The sequence below is a fragment of the Chrysemys picta genome, chromosome 9, assembly GCF_011386835.1.
Source record: "Chrysemys picta bellii isolate R12L10 chromosome 9, ASM1138683v2, whole genome shotgun sequence".
Taxonomy (NCBI): domain Eukaryota; kingdom Metazoa; phylum Chordata; order Testudines; family Emydidae; genus Chrysemys; species Chrysemys picta.
In genome coordinates this window covers 26166044-26188604 of record NC_088799.1, presented here as the reverse complement: position 1 = coordinate 26188604, position 22561 = coordinate 26166044, and the positions used below count along the sequence as shown (strand labels likewise).

The following is a 22561-nucleotide window of genomic DNA, read 5'->3' as shown; positions in this document are numbered from 1 at the left end:
GCATTTATTTGTGTATTCCTGGAGACATAGAGCATTTGGATGGTTTCCCTGCTAAGCTTTCCCAATAAATTAGTTATGTAATTTGGAAAGACTTTCAAGTTTGAAAATTTTATACATAAATAATGCAAGAAATAGTAATAGTGCTAAATTATGGCTGTATTTCAAGTTAGTAGGGATGTGACTGTAGTATGTATTACATCACACACTTTACTACACAGGAGCAAGAAACCAGATGGATGAAACCAGTGAATTCTGTTTTGTTAAGGAAACAAAATAATAACATTCTGACCTAGAAAATACAATGCAGGTTACTTTGGAAAAGTAAATTAAATGCTTGGTGCACAAAGTTAAACTAGAGAGCAACATACCATTTACTTCTAGGACTGCTGATACTGTGTTTTGTTTACAGTCGGTACCTGTAAATTATTTTTTTCCAGGCATTTCCACTGTAGACTAATACTTCAAAAGTTTCACTGAAGACAAAAATTACATATCTTTTAAGATGAATAAAGAGACTTTTAGAAGTCTCCGGGTCTTAGAAGAATCACAGATCTGGTAAGAATGAATCTGAATCTTTCCCCGATTGTCAAACAACCAAAGCATAAACAAAGTCAAATTAATTTTTAAATTTAAGGCAGCGCCTCGCAAGGTAAAATCTAAAGGACGACAAAAAAAAAAAAAAAAAAGAAAAAAAGCCCCATTTGTTTAACAGGGAGCCGTTGTCTGCATATGTTCTCTCTACATCTGCCTCCTGAAAGGAGGTGTTTTGTTCCCACCTGTCCGAGTAGTTCTGTGCCTATGGGTATGTAAATGAGCGTTAGTGTGTGTGAATGAGTGTCAATGATCTACCTGTCAGTGCCTGTGAGGGTTTTATCGTATATCAGTGTGTGAGTCTGTCTATGGTTTAAGTTATGCATGTGTGTAATCGCGTTAAATAGAGCTGTGATAAAATGACACATGTTCATGCCAAGAATGCGGTTTATTATTAACGTAGATGTTAGTAAAGATGGTGTGTGTGTGTGGGGGGGGGGGTTGTCTCTGCGTGTAACTATCTCTGTAAATGTGACTGCGCGGGGTTTCCGACTATGTGCAGCTCTGTATCTGTATCTGTAGGGATGGCTGTTGTTTGTAGCAGAACAACTCTCTGGGTGTCAGGAACTTCGCTAGGCGGTGCGTTCCCTTCCCACTTCTGAAAGCTACAGCCAGCTGGTCAAGGAAACTAACTATAACTGCTGGATCCTTCCCTGCTATCTCTCTCCCCCTCTTCCACCCCCAAAAAGCGCTCTGGGTGGCAGAAGGGAGGGTACATGGAGCTGAGCTAACACGCGCCCGTCAGAAAGCAGCTTCTCCCGGAGCCGCTGCTGCGTGCTGCGCTCCGTCCCCTGTTCCCGGGCTTGGAGCCGAGGGGGGCCGGAGCGGAGCCGCGATTGGGCTGGGGCTGAGTGGGTGGCGGCCACTCCCGGCTCTGCCGCCGCCTAAGGAGGCTGAACTCTGCTCCTCAGCCCGCTCCCGCCTCCTGCTCCCTCCGCCCTCGCCTAGTGCCGAGCGGGGCTGCGGCGAGCCTTCAAGGTGGCACGGCGGGGACCTGCGCTCCCAGCCGGCGCGGGGAGTGAGAGGCACATGCCGCCCTCCGGGCGCCCCTTCTCCTGCCTTCCGGAGCGGCTGAGCAGGCGGCGGCAGGGCGGGGGCCGGATCTCCGAGGAGCGGACCCGCGGAGCTGCCGGGAAGGTAGGCTCGCCCAGGGAGCGCGGCGGTGCCCGGGGCAAGTCGGCCGTTGCTTCGCCCTGCCCCGGCGCGCTCACGCGGGGCGGCACCGGCAGCGCCCACAAGTTTGGCGCGGCTGCCCCAAGCCCGCCACGGCTTGCCCCGTGCGCCGAGACGGGAGCCTGCCCCAGCGGCGGCCGGGACTCTGGGTCCTCCCCGCGGAGGGAGAAGGTGCCAGGGGTAGCCGGGCGGCCGGGGCAGGTGGAGGGAGCTGCGGGGCAGGGGGTCGCTTAAAGGGCCCCCGGGGGCGGGGGTTGGGGGTAGCCCGAAGCCTGAGGTGGATGGAAGAGCGGAAGCTCTGCGAGATTGCCCGGGGGAGGGGAGGCTCACCCCAAGGGGGCAATATAAATCACTGCTTTGGGCGGGAACCTGGAGCAGACTCCCTCTTCTGCCGCTGCCCCCTTTAGCCTCCCCTAGTCTGCCCTTCTCTTCTCCCCGTTAGCCTCCTTCAGCTTGTCCCCTTTGGGCCCATTCTCTCCCTCTTCTATTGAGCCCCTGCTCCCTTCTATGACACCCTTACCGCCTTTGCCACAGTCAGCCCCTCTTCTGCCAGTTCCTAATCCCTCCATTGTGTGTCTTTCTCTCCCCCCCCCCTTTCCCCTACTTTGGCTCCTGCCTGCTTCATTTCCCTCTTTCAGTTCCTGCCCCTTTCTACTCCCAATGCAGTCTGTACCCCCATTCCATCATCTCCACATCAACCACTGACAGCCCCTGATGGCCATCCTTGGGGCACTGGTGCAGCAGCCACTTCCTCCTTACCCTCATTGTTTCCTCTTTGCTCATGCCAGATTCATGTCAGCTGGGGTCTAGCAAGGGGAGTAACAAGGGAGGGAGAGGTGAGTTCGCCTGGCTCCCTGAAGACCCCCCTGTTGTACCGTAGCTCCTGGTGGCAGGGAGGAGGAGAAGGATCTGTAGCGGGACCCTGTTGACTCCCAGCAGCCCATCTGGATGTGTTAAATTCTAGCAGGGATGCTGGCAGTCTTCATTGGGGGTGAGGGAGGGTGCCTGTTTCATGTCCAAGTGTCAAGTATCAGAGGGGTAGCCGTGTTAGTCTGGATCTGTAACTCTTTGCTGCATGTCCAAGTGTGACACTTGGCAAGTTTAAATATTTGATAGAAAAAGTTCATGCCCTGTGCTAACCTAAACTGCGTAGAGAAAAATAATTGAATGGTTGATGCATAAAATTGAAAAGTGTACATGGATTCTTCATCTGACAATGTTTGAATAAAAGCAACAACAAAAAATTCTAGGTTCCAACTGGGTCTTTCTTTGCCTTTTTGTTTTAGATGCTTTCTTGTCCCCCCAGAGACAGTTGCTGCTTTAGCCCCAGACCTGTTTGACTTTAGTGGAGAGATCATGACTGAAGTCCTCTTTTCAGCTGTTTTGAATGGGACTGAAACCAACATTCTGTCAAACACTGGCTGGACTCTGGGAAATGCCACTACCAAATGTTCCCTAACCAAAACCGGCTTCCAGTTCTATTACCTACCCACTGTCTACATTCTAGTCTTTATCTCTGGATTCCTGGGCAATAGTGTGGCGATCTGGATGTTTGTCTTCCACATGAGGCCTTGGAGTGGCATCTCAGTTTACATGTTTAATCTGGCATTAGCTGATTTCTTGTATGTCTTGACACTCCCTGCCCTCATCTTTTATTACTTCAATAAAACTGACTGGATCTTCGGAGATATCATGTGCAAACTGCAAAGGTTCATCTTCCATGTGAACCTGTATGGCAGCATTTTGTTTCTGACTTGCATCAGTGTGCACAGATACACAGGGGTAGTGTATCCTTTGAAATCACTTGGGAGACTGAAGAAAAAGAATGCTGTTTACATCAGTACCCTTGTTTGGGTCATTGTTATAGCTGGGATTTCTCCTATATTGTTCTACTCTGGAACTGGGCTAAGGAAAAATAAAACCATTACATGTTATGATACTACAACTGATGATTATCTGAGAAGTTACTTCATTTACAGCATGTGCACCACTGTGTTTATATTCTGCATCCCATTTATATTGATTCTTGGTTGTTACGGACTAATAGTGAAAGCTTTGATTTACAAGGATTTGGACAATTCTCCTCTTAGGAGAAAATCAATTTACCTGGTTATTATTGTGTTGATGGTCTTTGCCGTGTCTTATCTTCCCTTTCATGTGATGAAGACATTGAATCTAAGAGCCAGACTGGATTTTCAGACTCCACAAATGTGTGCCTTCAATGACAAAGTATATGCCACTTACCAAGTGACAAGGGGGTTAGCTAGTCTCAACAGCTGTGTAGATCCTATTCTGTATTTTTTGGCAGGTGATACTTTTAGAAGTAGACTTTCAAGGGCAACCAGAAAAGCTTCTAGAAGAAGTGAGCTCAATGTGCAATCAAAAAGCGAGGAAGTGACTCTCAATATTTTAGCAGAATATAAAGTGAATGGAGACACGAGTTTGTGAATGCAAAAGATTTGCAAGCAGTTGCAAAAAACAAAACAAAAAACTGTCCGTTTTTAACACAGTAAGATGCTCTAGTGCCATGACTGTTTGGGGAAAATCTACTGAACCGGCCAGCAACCTTGCTCTTTTTGTGTCGGGGAGTGTTTCATTTTGTGAGTTTAAGGAGAACTTAAGCAAAGTAAGTGTTTAAAAAAAAAAAAAAAATTAATCGTAAAGGCGGGGTGGAAACGCATCAGATTTCTGTTTTTAACCTTTTTTTAAAAAAATGCTCACAATAGTATATCTTTCTGATTGGGGTCAGATAAAATAAGACCAAGCAAAGCCCACAGAGGAAATAATAGTTTCAAATGTGCTGCTGTTATTAATTCTTTTCTCTCCATTAATAATAACAGATTTTAAAAAAAATAAATCTCCAAGAAAAATAAACTTCTTTTCTGGGCCTCTGTCCATACTTCCATCCATAGCCTCTTCTTTTACACTTACACTGTAAAAAATTGTTTACATTAAGATCATGATGCAGCAATCTTGAACATTATCTTGTGATTTCTGTATCTTCTACTTTTGGAGCAAATGATAATATTTTGGTAGCACAGTGGTGCCCTTTCTGGTTCTATCTTCGCTGAAGGCTTGATTCCTATAAGGATAGGTTCCAGGCCCATGTGTATTATGACTCTCACAAATTATTGTGATTGTACGTGAAAATTAAGGGTGAAATTTTGGCAGTGTTGAAGTCAATGCTATTGATTTTAGAGGGGTCAGAATTTCACCCGGATGTTTCCACACAGACTGATGTCTATTTTGCTTTTTGTGCAAGCAGCTACCTATGCACACACAATCACAGTACATTTTGAGTGTAGATATCACCTACAAATTTGAGTACAACAAATTGGTACTGCATATCTAAATATCCAATATTTCAGTCCTTGCTAAAGTAAAACCCTCATTGTCTTCAGTGGAAAGAACCAAATAATGGACCTGAATAAGGACTGCAGGAATGGGCTCTGCTTGGGCAAATGGCAGGACCAAATTTACAGATTTGGAAGAGGCTTGCTCTTTAGAGTTACAAATTTTGGCCAACACTTCACTGCGGCTCTGACACTCAGCATCTGATGCTGGAAGTTTGTGTGAATTCTCTTATGGGTAACAAACTCTATTATTGAAAACACTTCAATTTTTATCCACATAAAAGCCAGAGATATTTGAATTATCTTGTATCAGAGGGGTAGCCGTGTTAGTCTGGATCTGTAAAAAGCAACAAACAACCTTATAGACTAACAGATGTATTGGCGCATAAGCTTTCGTGGGTGAATATCCACTTCGTCAGACGCATGTGTGCATGGATTCTTCATCTTCATTCACATGGATCTGATGAACTGGGTATTCACCCACAAAAGCTTATGCTCCAATACATCTGTTAGTCTATAAGGTGCCACAGGACTCTTTGTTGCTTGAATTATCTTAACCTTCATTTGGTACAAGCATTTTTCACTTTCTTATCTTGTGTGATAACAAGCTGTTTCCCAGGCAAATTCTTATCAAAATGGGTTAAAGAACAATATTTGTTGGAATCAGAAAAAAAAAAAAAGATAAACTTCAACCTTTTTTTACTGTGAATAAAGAATTACTGTATCAACAAAATGTTGCAATACACTGCCAATAATTTCATGCTGGGGAGTGGGTACCTTCAAAATTTGTCTCACCCAAATGTGTAAAAGGGTCACCTAAAATTGGGCAGAATAATACATTGTGTAATGCATCCGTTAGTGAGGAGTTGAACACAGACAGAATCTGTGGGGAACAAAACCTTATTTATTTCACATGGATATTGTTTGAAATGTGTCTGAAAGTATTATTGAATCTGGCGCACAAAATGGTGTGATATGTAATCAGTAAATGGTTTTAACAAATCCTCAGCCCCCACAAACTTTATACTAGGAATAAAAATAAACTATTTCTATTTTGCTTATTAATTTCCAAGGACTGACTACATGCAGAAAATGAATAGCTCTAGAGATCTCTTGACTACATTGTTAAGCAGCTTACATTCAGAAATATAAAACTACTTAACCTGCAAAAACTATTTATTTAACTTATTTATTGGAAGACTAAGTACAAATGTGAAGTGTTGTCTAATAACATTTTAAATGATTCTGTTTTTCATATTTTCATAATTGAGCATTAATGGAAAAAATAGAATGGCATGTTTGAATTGTTGTAATTGTACTCTAATGGAACATCTTTTATAATAAACTATCAGATCCAGCCCTGCAAGACATTTTGGACTACCATTTGCTGTTGATGTGCAGTCTACACATAAATTAAGCTACTGTTTAGCAAGCATAATATTTTACAGTAATGCTAAAAATCTCATTTAATCCTATAAATCCAAGAAAATGTAAAGCTAATGCAAAAAGTCAAGGCTAATGCTCCTCTTTGTGACAAAACATTGTTGAATGTACAGACCTTGGTTCTCATTTATAAGGCTAAGACTACCTTAAAGACCTTATGGTGGCACAGCTGTATACCGCTGTAGCTGAGCTGCTGTAAGGTCTCCTGTGTAGCTGCTCTGTGCCGGTGGGAGAGAGCTTTCCCGCCGACATAGCTCTGTCCACACAGGCACTTTTCTCTGTGAAACTTATGCCATTTTCACTCCCCTGACTGACAAAAATTTTGCTGACAAAAGTGCTAGTGGAGACAAAGGCTAAGGCTCCTTTACGCTGCCAGAGAATGAGAATCAGCCCCACAGTACATAGTGTGTAACTATGCACTTATGAGACCACACTTAACTGAGACATGCACTGGTGGGCTTGGCAGATGAATTAAGGATAGTGTCAGAATGGATTTGCAGCCTGTGCAATGAATGGGTTTTCATGGGTTTAAAATCATGTTATTTTTACAGTTTTGTGGTTTTTTTTTTTTTCTTTTTTCCTCCAATTAGGGAATAAAATGTTGCACTAATTAGGAATTTTTTGAAGCATGAAACACACGTACTCAATAGATAGTCAATCCTCAGATTCAGATAAGTCTGTATTTAGATACTTGAAAAAAAAAATATCAACCTACTTTAATTTTTTTAAATGTGTATCAAAGCTGTGCTAAACCATATTGGCTATTCATTAATGTATATTAGACCTTAAAAATCAAGAGCAGCAACAAAATTTTAGGGATGCAATTGTAACACATAGGTACAGCTCATAATGAGGGGCAGGGAGGATCTGCACAACTCTATGGGAAACTCGAAGGCAATATTTACCCTCCTTAAGTGGCAGAATGCCCGCCGCTCTGCTCCTTTATGGGGTACACCATTCTCCCTACAGCACATTGGTTTCCAAACATGGACTCCTGCTGTGCCTTCCACACAACAGTGGAAAGTTAATTTTTACTCATCTTGCCTGCATACACTCACTTAAAGAGACCAGCCCAATACCTCACTATTGTCCATTGTGGCAGTATTGTATGTAATCAGGATTATTTTTTAAAGGTGACTTGCGGAGGCAACGCACCTCATTCCAGTATCTTTAGCTCAGTTATGCCCTGGAAATTTCCATGGTGCAGTTAGGAGGGGCATTAAGTACATTTTTATCTTAAAACTTATTCTATTTTCCTTTCAGGTCCTGTGACATTCAGAACTACCAACAACCAGTACCACCATCCTATTCTGATGTGAGTCCCTGACATGCACCATTCTGAGATGACACAACTACCACTGAGTTCAGCTGGAACATGGAGCTGGTCCACAGAATCTCACGTTAAGTCCCCACCTTTTTTTTTTTTTTTTTTTTTTTTTTTTTAACAGTAATGTATTTGGCACACATTCTGCACCTCAGAGTAGATAGAGCTACTGCAAAATCATGGCACAGGATAACAAGAGTGACTCTAACTCAGTGCTCCAGCATGACTACTTTGTACCTGCAACATCACAGCATGGTGTGTGTTGGGTAATCACATCCGAGGAGGATCTGGCCAACTGTCGCAGGGCTGGATGTTATGGGACCAGAAATAAATTGTTTTCTTGCTCAGTGTGGCATAGCTCCTGGGGGAATTTGCCAGATATATTGGTAAACACTACTGCTATTTGGGATTTAATCTTATTAAAATGAATTTAATACTAGTGAAAGGTAACCAGCCTGATAGGCCTTGAGACCAAAGGACCCCCCTCCATCTATTCACAGCACTAGCATCAGCAGAGAAAATCCCCTAACGTGCCTCTCACCACATCTCTCATGCTGACCCTAGTGGAACCACCTCTAGGTATGTGAGGAGAATACAGTTTTTATTTCCATTCAGACCTTTGCTGACACTGCTGAGAATGATGCCATTTAGTGACAATGATGACAGTGGGATTTTGGACTCAGGCAATCACCTCCTTACACAAAGTCTGCCTAACAGTACTGACTTAACTCTTTAGAGTGATAGGCCGGACTTGAACCTTGAGCCAGCTATTTTCTCTTGGCATCTTTGCTGGTAGTCTTCTAAATATACATTTATTTATTTAGAGATCCATAAAAGCTCTTGATAAACACTTTTTATTTAAAAAAAAAAAAACTTTTAAAGAAATGAATATTTGACCTAAACAGAGCTACAATGATCTATACAGAAACAAATGACTGTTCGTGGTATATTTGCAGTTTATAGCTCCATGGGGTCAAATTTGCCTCATTTATGCCCAGTTGCTCCCAGGAGGGATAATGTCTAATACAAAATGAAGCAACTGTAATCTAGTTACTGTATGTGTGCTGTGGGCACTTTAGAAACTTCAATAGCTTGATATTTTGGCTATTTAAATTTGTTGTTTTTAAACTAGCAGGTTTGAGTCCAGTTTATGCATTAGTAGCCTAATGAAAATTTAATTTTAAAGACACCAAGTGCCAAATTCTGCCACTGGATGCACATGAGTAACTCCCATTGAATTTAGGGATAGCTTCCCATGCGCATTTGAGGACAGAATTTGGGATTGAGTTATTATTTTATAGAACTATCTAATAAGCATGTTGTTATAGCTCAGTGGTTTGAGCATTGGCCTGCTAAACCCAGGGTGGTTGTGAGTTCAATCCTTGAGGGGGCCACTTAGGGAACTGGGACACAAAAAAACAACAACAAAAAACCTGTCAGGGACAGTACTTGGTCCTGCTAGTGAAGGCAGGGGACTGGACTCAATGACCTTTCAAGGTCCCTTCCAGCTCTATGAGATAGGTATATCTCCATATATTATTATTATTAAGGGTCGCATTACACCATTGCAACATTAAAACCCATGGTAGGGATTTTCCTATAGTCACTGAATCCTTCCCTCATGAGGAAAAACGGGGGAACAGTGAAGGCAGGGGACCCAGGACCTGTACACCACAGCTCTGCCAAGGGCCAGTACTCCTCCCTTCTGGCAGCATGGCTTCTTAAGGATATGTGGGGTTGCTACTGGTCATTCCAACTGAGCTTGTGCTATTTTCCCCCTCTGTGGAGAAGATACAGTGCAGACCACAGGGTGGAGAATTAACTCCTGCTCCTTTTGCCCACTGCATTTCCACTGGATTCTGAGAGGCACATGCTATGTAAAATGGCTGTTCCTTTTATTCGCTCACCGCCTATCCCTAAAAGTGAGTAGAGTTTCTCTGGGTCCCAGGCACAGAAGAAGGGGAAAACATGCTATCCTGGCTTGGCTTACTCCCACTGCTTCTGGGGCATTTTTGCCCCATATTGCTTTAGTCTTTTATTTGGTCTCCTGTGTTCTTCACAGCCAAAGGAAGTCCTAATATCTTGCCCATTTTCCAAAAATGTAAATTAATACACATTAATATCCAAGCGTTATAGTGTCCACTTTCTGCCTCAAGTAAAGTTTTGCTGGATAGTCTATATGCTTCCCCATATTCTACATGCAGTTCTCTCTAGACATTTATTTCATGCTCATGAGCATGGCTTCTGAGTACCTATGTGGGCACAATGCCATGAAATATATCTGAAAGTTCTAGAACTAATAATACCTAGCATTCATATAATAGCTTACATGTTCAGTGCGGTGTTATACAAACATTAAGTCCTCTCTAATGTAGGTAAGTATCATTATTCCTATTTTATACACAGGCAAACTGACACAGAGAGGTGAAGCAAATTGCCTATACAGTTAATCAGCAACAGAACCAGGATTAGAATTTGGACGATTCTGACTCCCAAACCAGTGTTCATTCAGCTGACCATGCTACTTCTTGTACATGTAATTAATGGGGGTCTTGCATGCATATTCGAGGGCAGAATTTGACCCTCACACGGAAGTTGTCTGAGAACCACTAAAAAATCCTTAACTACAGTATAGTAGCTTGACTTGCAGCGTTTTATAACTCTTACATTTGCTGTATTATTTTTAACTCCAGATGTTTTTGTCACCATTGATAATTTGACCACTTAATCTGTATCTGTTACACAATGTTATGTCTGGGATGTAAATTGTATTGGCATCATCATTTCAAACTAATATGAAGGAATAAAATGTGATTTACATGCTTAATGTTTTGTGAATTTGGACTACAGTGTGTTTCAAGTGCATATGTGAAAATGTTTATTTTTCTATAATTCTATGAGATTAATATTGTTTAGTGTATCCAAAACTTGTGATTAGTACTGCCAATTAATTTGACTTGCCTATAGAGACAGTGTTACTCAATATTTAAGCTTCTCAGGTTCTGTAGTTGATTTAAATCAATAGTAACTAAAAAAACTAGTTGTGCATAACTCATGAATAAAATGATTGTCTATTTTCTATAAAGCACTGTGTCATTTGCATGCAGTTTTTGTGTAAGGCATGGTGATAGAAACTGTAACTATTTTTAGTGACAACAGAACCTCAATGCAACCACCAGAGTTACTGGCATTGTACCTATCAACTTCAGACTAAATAAAACCCAATAAAATTATGAACACTGTTTTGCTGCCTTCTATATTATTACAATAAATTAAAAATTCACAAGATATTCCTAAAACAGAGGTACACACGTATGAGGGGAGAGGATCATTATCATTTGCAAAAGTATATAAATTCAGAAAGTTCTTGAAAGGCTCCTGTCTGGTCCACTGAGGTTTAAGACAAGTGAATAAATTATTATGCATGATTGTCAGTTAAAATATTTTATTCAATAGAGCATTTAATGGTCTAACCTACTTTCTAATAAAGAAAATACTTCAGTGGGTGAAATTCTGCTGAGAATATACTAGTGTAATTGAGATCAGAATCTGGTCTAATATACCTTGACTATCTACCAGTCTTACACACTGTATATTCAGTACAAAACCTCTTCATCACCTTCAATTTTCACCTACCATAATAACTGTTGTCATAATTCTCTCTCTCTCTCTCTCTCTCTTTCCATTTTGCTAACCTTTTCCCTTTCAGCCTCAGGTATGCATCTCTCCCAGTATTATAAAACATGCACAACCTTTACCTGACACTCTACAGTACATCACCCAGTATATTTAGATCAAAGGCCAAAATATCTCTCTAGCTCCTTTTTCTCTTTGTGGATGGCTATTGCATGCTGATTCTGCTGCAGGGTGACTACACATTGCTTTTTTAGGCAGCTTAAAATGTTAAAAATGGACTCAAATATTTTAAAAGTTTGAGGAAAACTATGCACGATGACAAAAATCTCTTGCTGTATTGATAACATTGTAGACTACTCAAGATTTGCTCTTGTTCTTACTATGTCATCCCATACTTTCATTATCGGGAGGCAGCAGTACAAGATAATATAACTTCCTGCATTATGCAAAAAAACCTTTATATTATGTATTTAAAATGTTACAGCTGTATACCCTCTTGGCACTCTCATGACTCCTGGAGATACTATGGCCTGGTTTGACCTCTGAAATAAGCTGGAGCAGACAAGTAGTCCCATTAAACTCAATTCAACCACTCAGCGAGTAAAGTTACTTACATGGTTATTTGCAAGATTGGATCCTAGTCAACAGATCGTAGTTTCTGTTGCAAAACTACATGCATAGATGGGCCCGGATCAGAATTTCTGATCTGAATGCTTTGGAATTTGTAGGAAGTCAGAGTCTGAACTTAGATTTGGATCTGAATGCTATGGTTCAGGGCATCTTCAATTATATGGATGTTTAAGCAACCTTAGAAATATGATGTAAAACACTTCCAACTTTGCTTTATATAATAGTAATAAATACTGATCTATCTGTAATAATGTTATAACTTCAGGCAAACAAGTGGTGCAGTTTTTATTAGAAAAGCATATTATTTAAAGTAAGTTTGATAGTGTTTTATAACATATTTAGTGACTTGTAATTAAATTTGTAACTCTTTTCTTCCCTGCCTCCAGACCTGAGTAGCATCTTTTAAAAATGAGCCAATTTTTCAATACCAAATGTAGATTCTGGTGATGTGGGAGTTAAGAAAAACATTTACAAATAGGGGTGGGGGAGAAGAGGTTGCTTATCTAGTGGTATAATTTTTTATTATTGTGTCCATTAAAGAAATGCAGTTTGGATAAATCTAGAGTTCAATAGGCCTGAAACTTAGGAAGGTGACATTCCAATAAGAGGGGAAACAGAAACAGTAGCATAATAAAATATTGTAAAATTATAAAAACTGTGCTTCTTAATGACTTCAAATCACCATCTCTCCTCCACTGCCTGTCCCACTTCTCTCTACTCCATACAAGCCTTGCTTCTCTGGGTCTCCTCTGTTTTACAGGACCTGCAATATATGTAAAGGCTTGTCCCTCTGTCTCTCTCTCTCCTTTTGTTCAGACACAGCTAGGGTTTGACTTTGTCTAACAAAGGTGAAATTATATTATACCTTGTGTTGAATAAGACCTAGTGTACACTGTATAGCAATGCACTCTGAAGGGGTGTGAATTCTAAAGCACATCATGTGCTGCGCACTAACTGGCCTGTGTAGACTTTGCTGGTACTCACTAAAGTTTCCTAGTGCATGTTATTATAGTGCTGCTGAAATAGTACTATGTTAAAGGGAGCAGCCTGCTTTCAGATAGTTTTTCTCTGCTGCAGGCTATCAGATCACTTACAAGCCCAAGCTATTATTATTATTTGTTTCTATTATTGTAGCACCTTAGCGCCCGAGGCATGGTCCTGTACAAACACAGAACAAAAACATGTTCCTTGTCTCAAAGAGCCTGCAATTTAAGGTACTAATGATGCTCCTGAATACTGCCCAGCCTGATGACCTGTCACTTACCTGCTACCTCTTCGAACTTCTTTCGGTTCCAGTGCTTATAGAGCAAAATCCTGGAGCCATTGGATTCATTGGGAGTTTTGCCACTAACTTCAATGGGGCCAAGATTCCATTTACTGTCTTAACAACAAAATAGACATTTGATCTCAACAGGCAGATTCTGTTTGGAAGTTTTAAGCTACAGTATTTGAGTGGAACTCTCCGAGAATGTATTTACTATTCCTATTATCTGTTTGCACTACCATAGCATCAGCACCTCATCGTGCTAGGCACTGTACAAACAGAACAAAAAGACAGTCAGTCTTGAGTTTTATAGCTAATAGCCTGTCATTCAGACTGGGGACATGTGGTACTGTATCTCTGTAATCTTTCTATATGACATTGTTATTCCTTTCAAATCATCCATCTTTTTAGCTTTACATAATATTCCATATTACATCTGAGTATTGTGATTCTCTAACTAATATAAGGTGTCATTCTACTACTTTCAAAAGCTCTCTATCTTATTTTACATCCATTAATGTAGCTCTCTCACCACTACTTTATTCCATCTTTTTATTTGTATTACAGTAATACCTAGAGTCTCTAACCTGCTTGTGACTTCACACACTACAGATTTAGAATGGAAAAAGCATCCCTGCCCCAATGAACTTGCACCCTGAGTTTAAGAGAGGATATCGCAGGTGGGTAGAAGAAACAAATATGGATTGAGGAATGGTGGGGGTGTTTATTTAAATTAGTTACATGTACCATTTATAGTGTATTATTTTAATAGAGACAACTAAATAGATTATCTACAGTAGTCACTGTTAAGTGAAATAATGTTACGTCCTTAACATTAATAATGCTTTCTTACATATCACATGGTCGAAGTAACAATAAAATGGCTAAGGAGTATTGTTTACAAATCATGTATTTTCTTACATATAAAAACTGGTCTCTGCTAAATGACCCTAGACAGTTTAAAGGATAAGAATGCTTGCAAGATGGGAAACACACCTATTATTATAAATCATGCAATACAGTAGAATTATGAAATGCCTAACTTACTACTGAACAATGTAATAGTACACATACTCTGAAGGATTTTCCAACCAGGAACCCAGATGCATTTTGTTGCTGCCTATATGTATTAGTGAAAAAGACTTGACTTTTCTAGAGCTATCAACCAAAACTAATTTTCACTTTCTCTTTGTTATATTTTCAGACTCTTTGTCAAAGATTCTTAAGATATTGTGGCCCTGGAATTGTAGCATGTTAATTACTCACTGTAATTGAAGGCTGAAATAATTTCACAGTTTTTAAATCCATGATCAGTGAAGATAGCTTTAAAAATGTCTAGGGAAGATTGTACTTGTCAAGCTGACCAAATACCCTCATTTTCTAGTTTCTAGGTGTTACATCTTATGAAATAAACATTAGTTTGTATTTGAAGACAAATAGAGTTTAACAACACTGATTCAGAATCTAGTTATCTTAAGTACCTCTAATTCTGCTATATCTTCTCTGAGACCAGGATAGTGCAGACTTAGGCCTGGTCTACACTAACCCCCCAATTCGAACTAAGGTACGCAACTTCAGCTACGTGAATAACGTAGCTGAAGTCGACGTACCTTAGTTCGAACTTACCGCGGTCCAGACACGGCAGGCAGGCTCCCCCGTCGACTCCGCATACTCCTCATGCCGAGCAGGATTACCGGAGTCGACGGGGAGCACTTCTGGGTTCGATTTATCGTGTCCAGACAAGACGCGATAAATCGAACCCAGAAGTTCGATTGCCTGCCGCCGAACCAGCGCGTAAGTATAGACAAGCCCTAAGAGGGGGAGGGGAGTGTCAGAGGAGGGTGATGAGAATGATTAAGGTATGGAAAAATGCTCTTAGGGCTTTGTAGTTCCTACTTTAAACCTCAAGGTGGTGGAACACTTGCAAAGGTTCTCTTGCACAGCTAAGTGATGGGGTAATTGTGCATGGGCATAGCAGACAAGGGGGTTGTGCCATTTCTGCATAGGTCAGTGCAGAGAGGGATTTGGAGCCAGGCTAGAGGATGAGTGGGTGTAACCATTGTTTCTAGAGCTACAAAACTCCAGTAGTTGCAGCCCCCATTTGTGGGAGCGAGGTACAGCTCTTATTGGAGCCCCGAGGCTAGACAAGCATCTGCAAAGATACCCCAAATCCTGCTCATAGGCTGCGTTCAATTTCATACTTTCCAGTCCCCATGTAGTTTCATCATTTAATCATGCACACGTACAAATGGAGGGTTGGAATTTCCTCCATAACAAAATATAGAAAATTTAAAGTAGATTTGTCTACATATAAAGCCATTTTAACACAAAAACGAAAAATTAAAATGAGCTTCTCTACTTAGCTGCCAAAACCTTACACTTGGGGCCTGATTCTGTAGTCCAGCAAAGTTTTGCCTCGATGACCATAAACTCTTAACTCTTTTAGTATCTGATTCTGCGAGGTGCTCAGAGCGTTCAGCTCTTTCTGAAACCAATAGGAATTAAGAGTTTCAAGATGTGTATATTGTTTTCAAAAAAAGTAGCCAGGCAGAAGTTCTAGGGTGAAGATCTACATTGAAGCACAGCAAGACACATAGAGGGAAGTGGTAGGGACATTATTATTTTCCTTATTCTAATAAAATTCCATGTCAAGTGTTAAAAGCAACTGACTCTTTCTGTGAGTGTTTTCCATTGTCACATGACAGCGGGTACTTTGTACCTTGCAGCGGGCACTCACCAGATTGGTCCCCCAGGGGTCTGTCTACATAGCATTTTGGAGCGAGCAGGACCAAGCCTCCCTGCTTGGGTCAACAGACGTGGCTTAGCAGCTTGTGCTAGCTCTTTAGCTGTATAGGCAGTGCTTTGAAGTTGTGGCTCTGAAGGAGGAAGAGGTGGCTTCAGAGCCCAAGCTCCAGCCTGAGCAGCAACTTCAAAGTTACTGTGTATATACAGCTGTTTTTAGAGCACTGTTCTGTCGACCTGGCCTAGGAAACTTGCTCCAAAATGGTGTGTAGACGTACCCTAGGTGTTAATGAGACCATCAAGTGGAGCAGAGGAGATAAAAAACCACTCAGCTCAGGTCTTAGGAAAAGCAGTGTACATATGACACTTGCCATATATGGCACTTGCAGCAGCCACATGTTGTATTTTTAGCTCTAATTTAAGAGATGTTCTACTTGTCAACTAAATAACACTGTTACTCTTCACCTCTACTGAACTTTTAGCTTATATTACTAGTTACTACGTTAATAGCAGCAGACAGGAAGAAAGATGGATGAATGAGAGAGAGAGAAACTAGGATAAAAATAAGAATGGGAAAATAAAATAGAAATAAGGTTCAGATTTACCAAAGTTAATAAGTGCACATTCGTATCTTTATAGGCATTGATGCAGTTACTTAGCTACTGGTGCTAACTGAAAATCTGATCCCAAATTCGCTTTATTTCCTAACAGTACTCCCCTCTTCCCCCCCACCGCCCAAAACAATGATGTTCAGCTCAGAGGCTGACCTCCAAAAACAAAAACAATAAACCCAGTTCAGTAGCCACAAAACATACACTTCTTTTTCACTCACCATCACAAATTCATGCCCAAGAGTATAAATAGTAATTCTCCTGTGCAGGCACAGACAGTGGGTAAGAGGCTAGCACAGCAAACTATCTTGTGATTTTGAGAAAGTATCTGGTTTGAAACAACCCTTCCACCATGCAAGAAAAGCTTGTCTTGCTGGGTCAGGAGAAGTCTTAATCTTTGGAGCATTGCATTTCCACCTTCTAATTACTAATTTTGTGGACGAGATACTAAATTTTTGATCCAGGGTTGTTCTCCGTTCTCTCTCTCTCTCTCTTTCCTGGTATTAGCTAGAAAGAATTATTTTTACGCCATCCATTAACTTTTACCTTCCTTTTAAGGGGAACAAATAGAACTTCTTCCACAGATGATGGATGTTCAGTCAACTAAAGAAGACTCTGCCCCTGTGATAGGATGTCAGGTGATGTTCCTATGGATATGGGACAAGTCTGAATGTTGTGGAGATTAGGAGTTTGATTCAAATCCCGAGCTCTGAATTTAGCCTTTTGAAATTGGTCCTTGGTTGGAGCCTAGGGTTGTCAACTTTCTAATCGCACAAAACCGAACACCATTGCCCCACCTCTTCCCCAAGACCCTGCCCCATCTTTGAGGCCCCACCCCATGCTCACTCCATACCCCCTCCCTCAGTCACTTGCTCTCCCCTACCCTTACTCACTTTCTTCAGGCTGGGGCAGGAGGTGTGAGAGGGGGGCAAGGGCTCTGGCTGGGGGTGTGGGCTCAGGGGTGGGGCCAGGGAAGATGGGCTTGAGGTACAGGAGGGGGCTCCAGGCTGGGGCTGAGGGGTTTGGAGTGGATGGGGCTGGGGCAAGGGGTTGGGGCAGCTCCCAGAAGCGGCCAGCATGTCTGGCTCCTGGTGGAAGAGCCAGGAGACTCTGTTCACTGCCCACGCTGCTCTCATTGGCCGCGGTTCCCAGCCAATGGGAGTTGTGAAGCCAGTGCTTGGGGTGGGGGTAATGCGTGGAGCCCCTGTGGCCATCCCTGCACCTAGGAGCTGGACATGCTGGCCGCTTCCGGGATCCGCGCGGAGCCAGGACAGACATGGAGCCTGCCTTAGCCCCGCTGCACCGCCAACCCAACTTTTAGCGGCTCAGTCGGTGGTGCTGACTGGAGCCTCCAGGATCCCTTTTTGATCGGGCATTCCAGTCAAAAACTGGGTGCCTGGCAACCCATAAAGGAGCCAGACCTGGGAGAAGCCTATTTCCTACTATGTGTATGGATGTGACCAAACTGAGATCCTGTCCCAAGACGACAGATCTCCACAAACATAGCAGATCTCACAGGACTTCCAACATTTTGGGCTGAACTCTTGTGCAAACAGCTTGTGAAATTTTGTTGCTATCAGAGTGCAACTAAACCCTGCTGTACTCTCACACCTGAACCTGATCTGGACTCCAACACCATCTCCTTTGCCCATCTCACCTTTCTGAGCTCACTTTGAGGCAGGTCATGATAGTTCTCCTGTCCAAAGAGTTCATGTTTGATGGAATTCTTTCCTTGAAAGTGGGTGCTGTGATACACCCAATTTGGCATTCCACAGTCCTATGCGGAAATTCACCTGCAGCCATAGAAATAACCTGTAGCTTCTTAGGGCCTTAAAGGATTCCTAATGTGGTTTAACTTTTTTTTTTTAAATAATTCCTTGCCTGAGTTAATAACTTCAATTATTAAAATGTAAAGAATTTAAACATTCTAATTTACTTTTCATCATTTATGATGTGGGTCCTATACTCACCCCCTGTAGAGTCCTTTCCTTCACTCCCTCCACAAGGAGGGCAGCATCAGCTGACCTTGCTTTCCATTGCTTCTTGAATTGGCTTATTTTTTGTTCTCTTCCAGACATAGGATTAATCTATTTCTGTTGGGGTGCGGGTGGAGAAGAGCGGAAGAAAGATACAGTGGGCAAGCACTGACTGAGCAGAGTTTGGCATCTGGAAAGGTGTGTGTGGGGCGAGGGGATAGCCTGGCTGGGGGGGGGGGGGTGAGGGGCAAATGGAAATTGCAGAGAAATAGTTATTTACAAATTAGTTTTGAACTTTTACCAGTTGCTTATTTGTTGTGTCTGTGTCTGTCTGTCTGTCATGTCTAGTTAGATTGTAACTCTTCCATACAGGGATGACCTCTTATTTTGTATTTTTACAATGCCTACCACAAAGGGGCTCCAATTTGATTGGAGTCTTTAAGCTCTATTGTAATACTAATAAATAATAATAATAATGTAGGTGAACTTTGTGCACCTCATCCAGTTTGATTGATGACAACTGACTAGTCCCTTTCACTTTCTGTTTCTCATGCATAATGCTGCAATGGCTGAGTCTTAAACAATGCAGGGCTAAAGTGCATCCACATTACAAGAAAAGATGTGGTGGGAGCATCAAAAGTAATAATACTACATTGTAAGGCAAAGCAAAAGTCTATAGGAGATGAGGGTTCCCTCATAGTGTTTGTACCTATTCAGCAAGGAAATCTTTAAATGCAAAACAAAATACTTTTCATATTTTTCTATTAATATTGGGCTTTGTAAAACCTTGGTTATGTTTTTTTTAACAAAATCCAAGTGCCTCATTCTGCAGTACAACCTGAATAATATAGGGTATGCAAATATATTATAAAACTTGAAGTTATTACATACTTATTTCTGGTTTCCTTAACCTTATGCTTAATTATGCAAATACATGTTTTCATTAGCCTGACCAAAGTACTAGTTTTAATTGGTGCCATAAAATTACAGTTGTTCTATTTAATCAATTCATGAGTATAGCAAACATTTATTTATAGCCTGTTTCATTCTTTTTACAGCATTTGAATTTGCAGTTTGGAGGATACCATACTCTACCTAAATTGTTTCTGGATTTATAGTAGACTTTTGTAAAAATTAGTTTCAGTACATATTTGTTTCTAGTTACTATTTCTACAGCAATTACTTCCATGGAAAAGCAATAGTGCAAAACATATTTAATGTATTTTTTGTCTTACAGCGTAACATATGGAAGCATGGAGCAGAGTCTAGCACAATGTGATCAGTCAGTTCTCCACTGCTGTCCGGCAAGGGCTCCAAACACAGTTTAAAGGGTCTGGAAAGACTGCCATTCACTTTAGCAGGCTTTATATCAGACCCTATTATTTACTTATCTAGAGTCTCCTAAATGCCCTCACCACCATCATATTTGAGAGTTTTAGGAAATGTGCTAAGATGAACACAAGAAAACCCCTCTAATTTTCTTTCTTCTTGCTGCTTACTCTCAGGAGTTGGTTTTATTTAATTGCGTGATTTTTGGTGAGATTTGTGGGAATGTTAGGTCAAAGAAGTGTGTGGGGTGGTCATTTTGTTTGGAAGGTGCTGAAGTTTGTGGTCGTCTTGGTCTCTTCTGAAAGTGAGTTTACAGTCAAGGCCAGTTGCCAAGGAATCTTTCTCCTGTATGCGTAAGTCTCACTTTTGAGTTTGATTGCTGCACTGTTCCAGGGGGACCCAGTTGTCATGAAAGGTCACAATCACCTACAGTGAGATGGTCCATCGGGTAATTTGGAGGTAACCAGTCTCATGGAGGAATTGAAGATGAGGAACAAAACCTTGAATTTGAGATATTATTCAGTGGGGAACCAATGAAGAGGGCACCTTGGGTAGCACGCTCTGTGTAGCGGGTATTGCTGTATAAATGGGCTGCTGTGTTCTGAACCAAATGGAGCTTTTTAAATGAAGATAGTTTCATCCTAAGATACAATGTTTTACAAGGCTTGAGGTCCTGAGTGCGTTAGGTTGGTGTGCAGTCTCCTGGCATATCTGTTATGTCTTTTAATCTCTTTTCTTATACGGTTGCAAGGCAGTAACCACTAAGTAAACACCTTAAAAGAAACTACTCTGTTTTTCACACTTGTTCTGTTGCCATGTCAGTCTGTTGCCATATCTGTTACCAACTGTCTCATGACAGTTCTCTCCTTCCTTTGCCCACTTAGTTTCCCTTCCAGCATTTGCTGAGGGATTTTGTTACAAAACAGTCATCCTCCCCTCTACCAACAGGAAGGTGGTATGTCTCTTGGTTGACGATGGCTCCAATGATAAATACACTATGTCTCTACCACATGGAATTGAGAAGCCTGACTATTTGTCTTGATCCATTTATGATGTGAAGTGCAAAACTTGCACTAAGTTGCTGAAGTTCATAAAGTCAGAACAGATCAATGTGAATCAGCAGATTGTGTACTTCCTGAATTTCAAAGAACATCCCTCTGGTACTTGTTGGCCAGGAGCACTTGTGCACTTGAGTGGAAGTGCATTGGAATTTGTTGTTTGTTCTACCGAGATGTTTTATTATTTAGTATTGTTACTTTACTAATTTGTATTAGTTTTTGTTTATCACTGTAGCAATACTTTATTGCCTTGTGGGTCAATAATAGTTCCAAACTCTGTACAGACACCAGTATGAAGTTAGTGCTCAAGCTCAACCTATATTTACTGTAGCAAAATAGAAATATACATATATCCTTAACAGAGTAAAAAGATTATAAGGCCATCTGTCAGAAAACTAGCTTGTAAACTCCCTGGGGCAGGAACTGTCCTACTTTTAGTTGTTTGCACAGCTCTGACACGATGGGGTGTTTGATTGGGATCCCCAGACTCCCTAGCCTAGTCTATGGTAATACAAATACTAAAGGAACAGTCATAATATTTAGTTAGGGGCTATAGTTTTCTAGCAGTATTTGGTGTTCCAGGGTTCCTCTTACGCAAGGTCAGGCATGGATGCCTGCTACTCTCTCTGTCATTCTTTCATCTCTTTCCTATTAATGTAAAATAAAGATGAGAAAGCAGTTAAGAATATGAATCTCCAGAAGCATCACAACACCTCTGCTCTTTCACATTCAATGTATTGCATGCGTCTTTATTCCTGGTTTTGCTATTGATGATACTCTTTTCACTGTCCAAGTACTACCCTATTTGATCTCAGTGGGAGTAGGCTCGAATCTAATGTTCTCATTTTAAAAAAATAGTTTGACTGAAGTTGTGAAACATCATGAAATGCCACTACATAGAAAGTAATTAAAACAGGTAGGATACGATAGATGTTTCTTAAGAAACATCAAGTAAGCATACAAAAATATAATGTAACAAGAGGTGCATATGTCAGTTGTTCCAATAAAGTATATTAGTAATCAAATGTGAATTCTTTTAATTAAAAAAAGATTAACATGCTGTACTTACCCAGTTTATTGATCTTAATCCTTTCCATGCTTATACTGAATTATGATTTTTTTAAAGACAAAATCATGTATATCTAACTATCTTAGATTAGACTAGACAGACTGACAGGCAGGGCAACTCCAAGTTAGGTAATTTTATTCCTCCACATCTTGTGGCGCTTTCAATGTTATAAGTTTTAATGTTGGTACTTTATTACCTCACAAGAAAGATCTTAACTCTGCATTTATATTTCATTTGGGTTTCAAAGGGCTGGTTACAGAAAGGTACATAATTAAATGGGTAGGCGAAAAGAATATACATTATGTTTTTATATATAAAGTCAAACTCTATAATAAAGTTATTTAGAAAACTAGTGTAAGATG

The 22561-nt window shown here is 40.9% G+C and overlaps 1 protein-coding gene and 1 long non-coding RNA gene across 11 annotated transcripts in view; one reads left to right on the top strand and one right to left on the bottom strand.

Moving 5' to 3' along the window:
- Positions 1–2699, bottom strand: part of LOC135973664 (uncharacterized) — a 166652-nt gene extending 163953 nt beyond the window's left edge. For both annotated transcript variants that reach the window (XR_010590614.1, XR_010590613.1), the window contains exon 1: positions 2524–2699. This is a non-coding gene — a long non-coding RNA (uncharacterized LOC135973664). The remainder of the gene's footprint in view (positions 1–2523) is intronic.
- Positions 1305–22190, top strand: P2RY1 (purinergic receptor P2Y1). 9 transcript variants are annotated; one of them, XR_010590610.1, is made up of 6 exons: positions 1305–1728; positions 3051–7875; positions 14027–14094; positions 17326–17405; positions 18842–18941; positions 19981–22190. XR_010590610.1 is itself a non-coding variant. In XM_024102519.3 (2 exons), exon 2 carries the CDS (start codon positions 3121–3123, stop codon positions 4210–4212), a length of 1092 nt encoding a protein of 363 aa, XP_023958287.1. In that variant the 5' UTR covers positions 1305–1728; positions 3051–3120; the 3' UTR covers positions 4213–11126. The 9 variants fall into 9 exon arrangements, 1 of the variants encoding a protein (XP_023958287.1); XR_010590608.1 differs by having other exon boundaries at positions 13982–14094; XR_010590605.1 differs by having other exon boundaries at positions 3051–7960.
- Positions 22191–22561: the final 371 nt, after the last annotated feature.

Excerpts from the sequence above, each read along its gene's own strand:
- P2RY1 (XM_024102519.3), top strand. The coding sequence starts at position 3,121 with ATGACTGAAGTCCTCTTTTCAGCTGTTTTGAATGGGACTGAAACCAAC.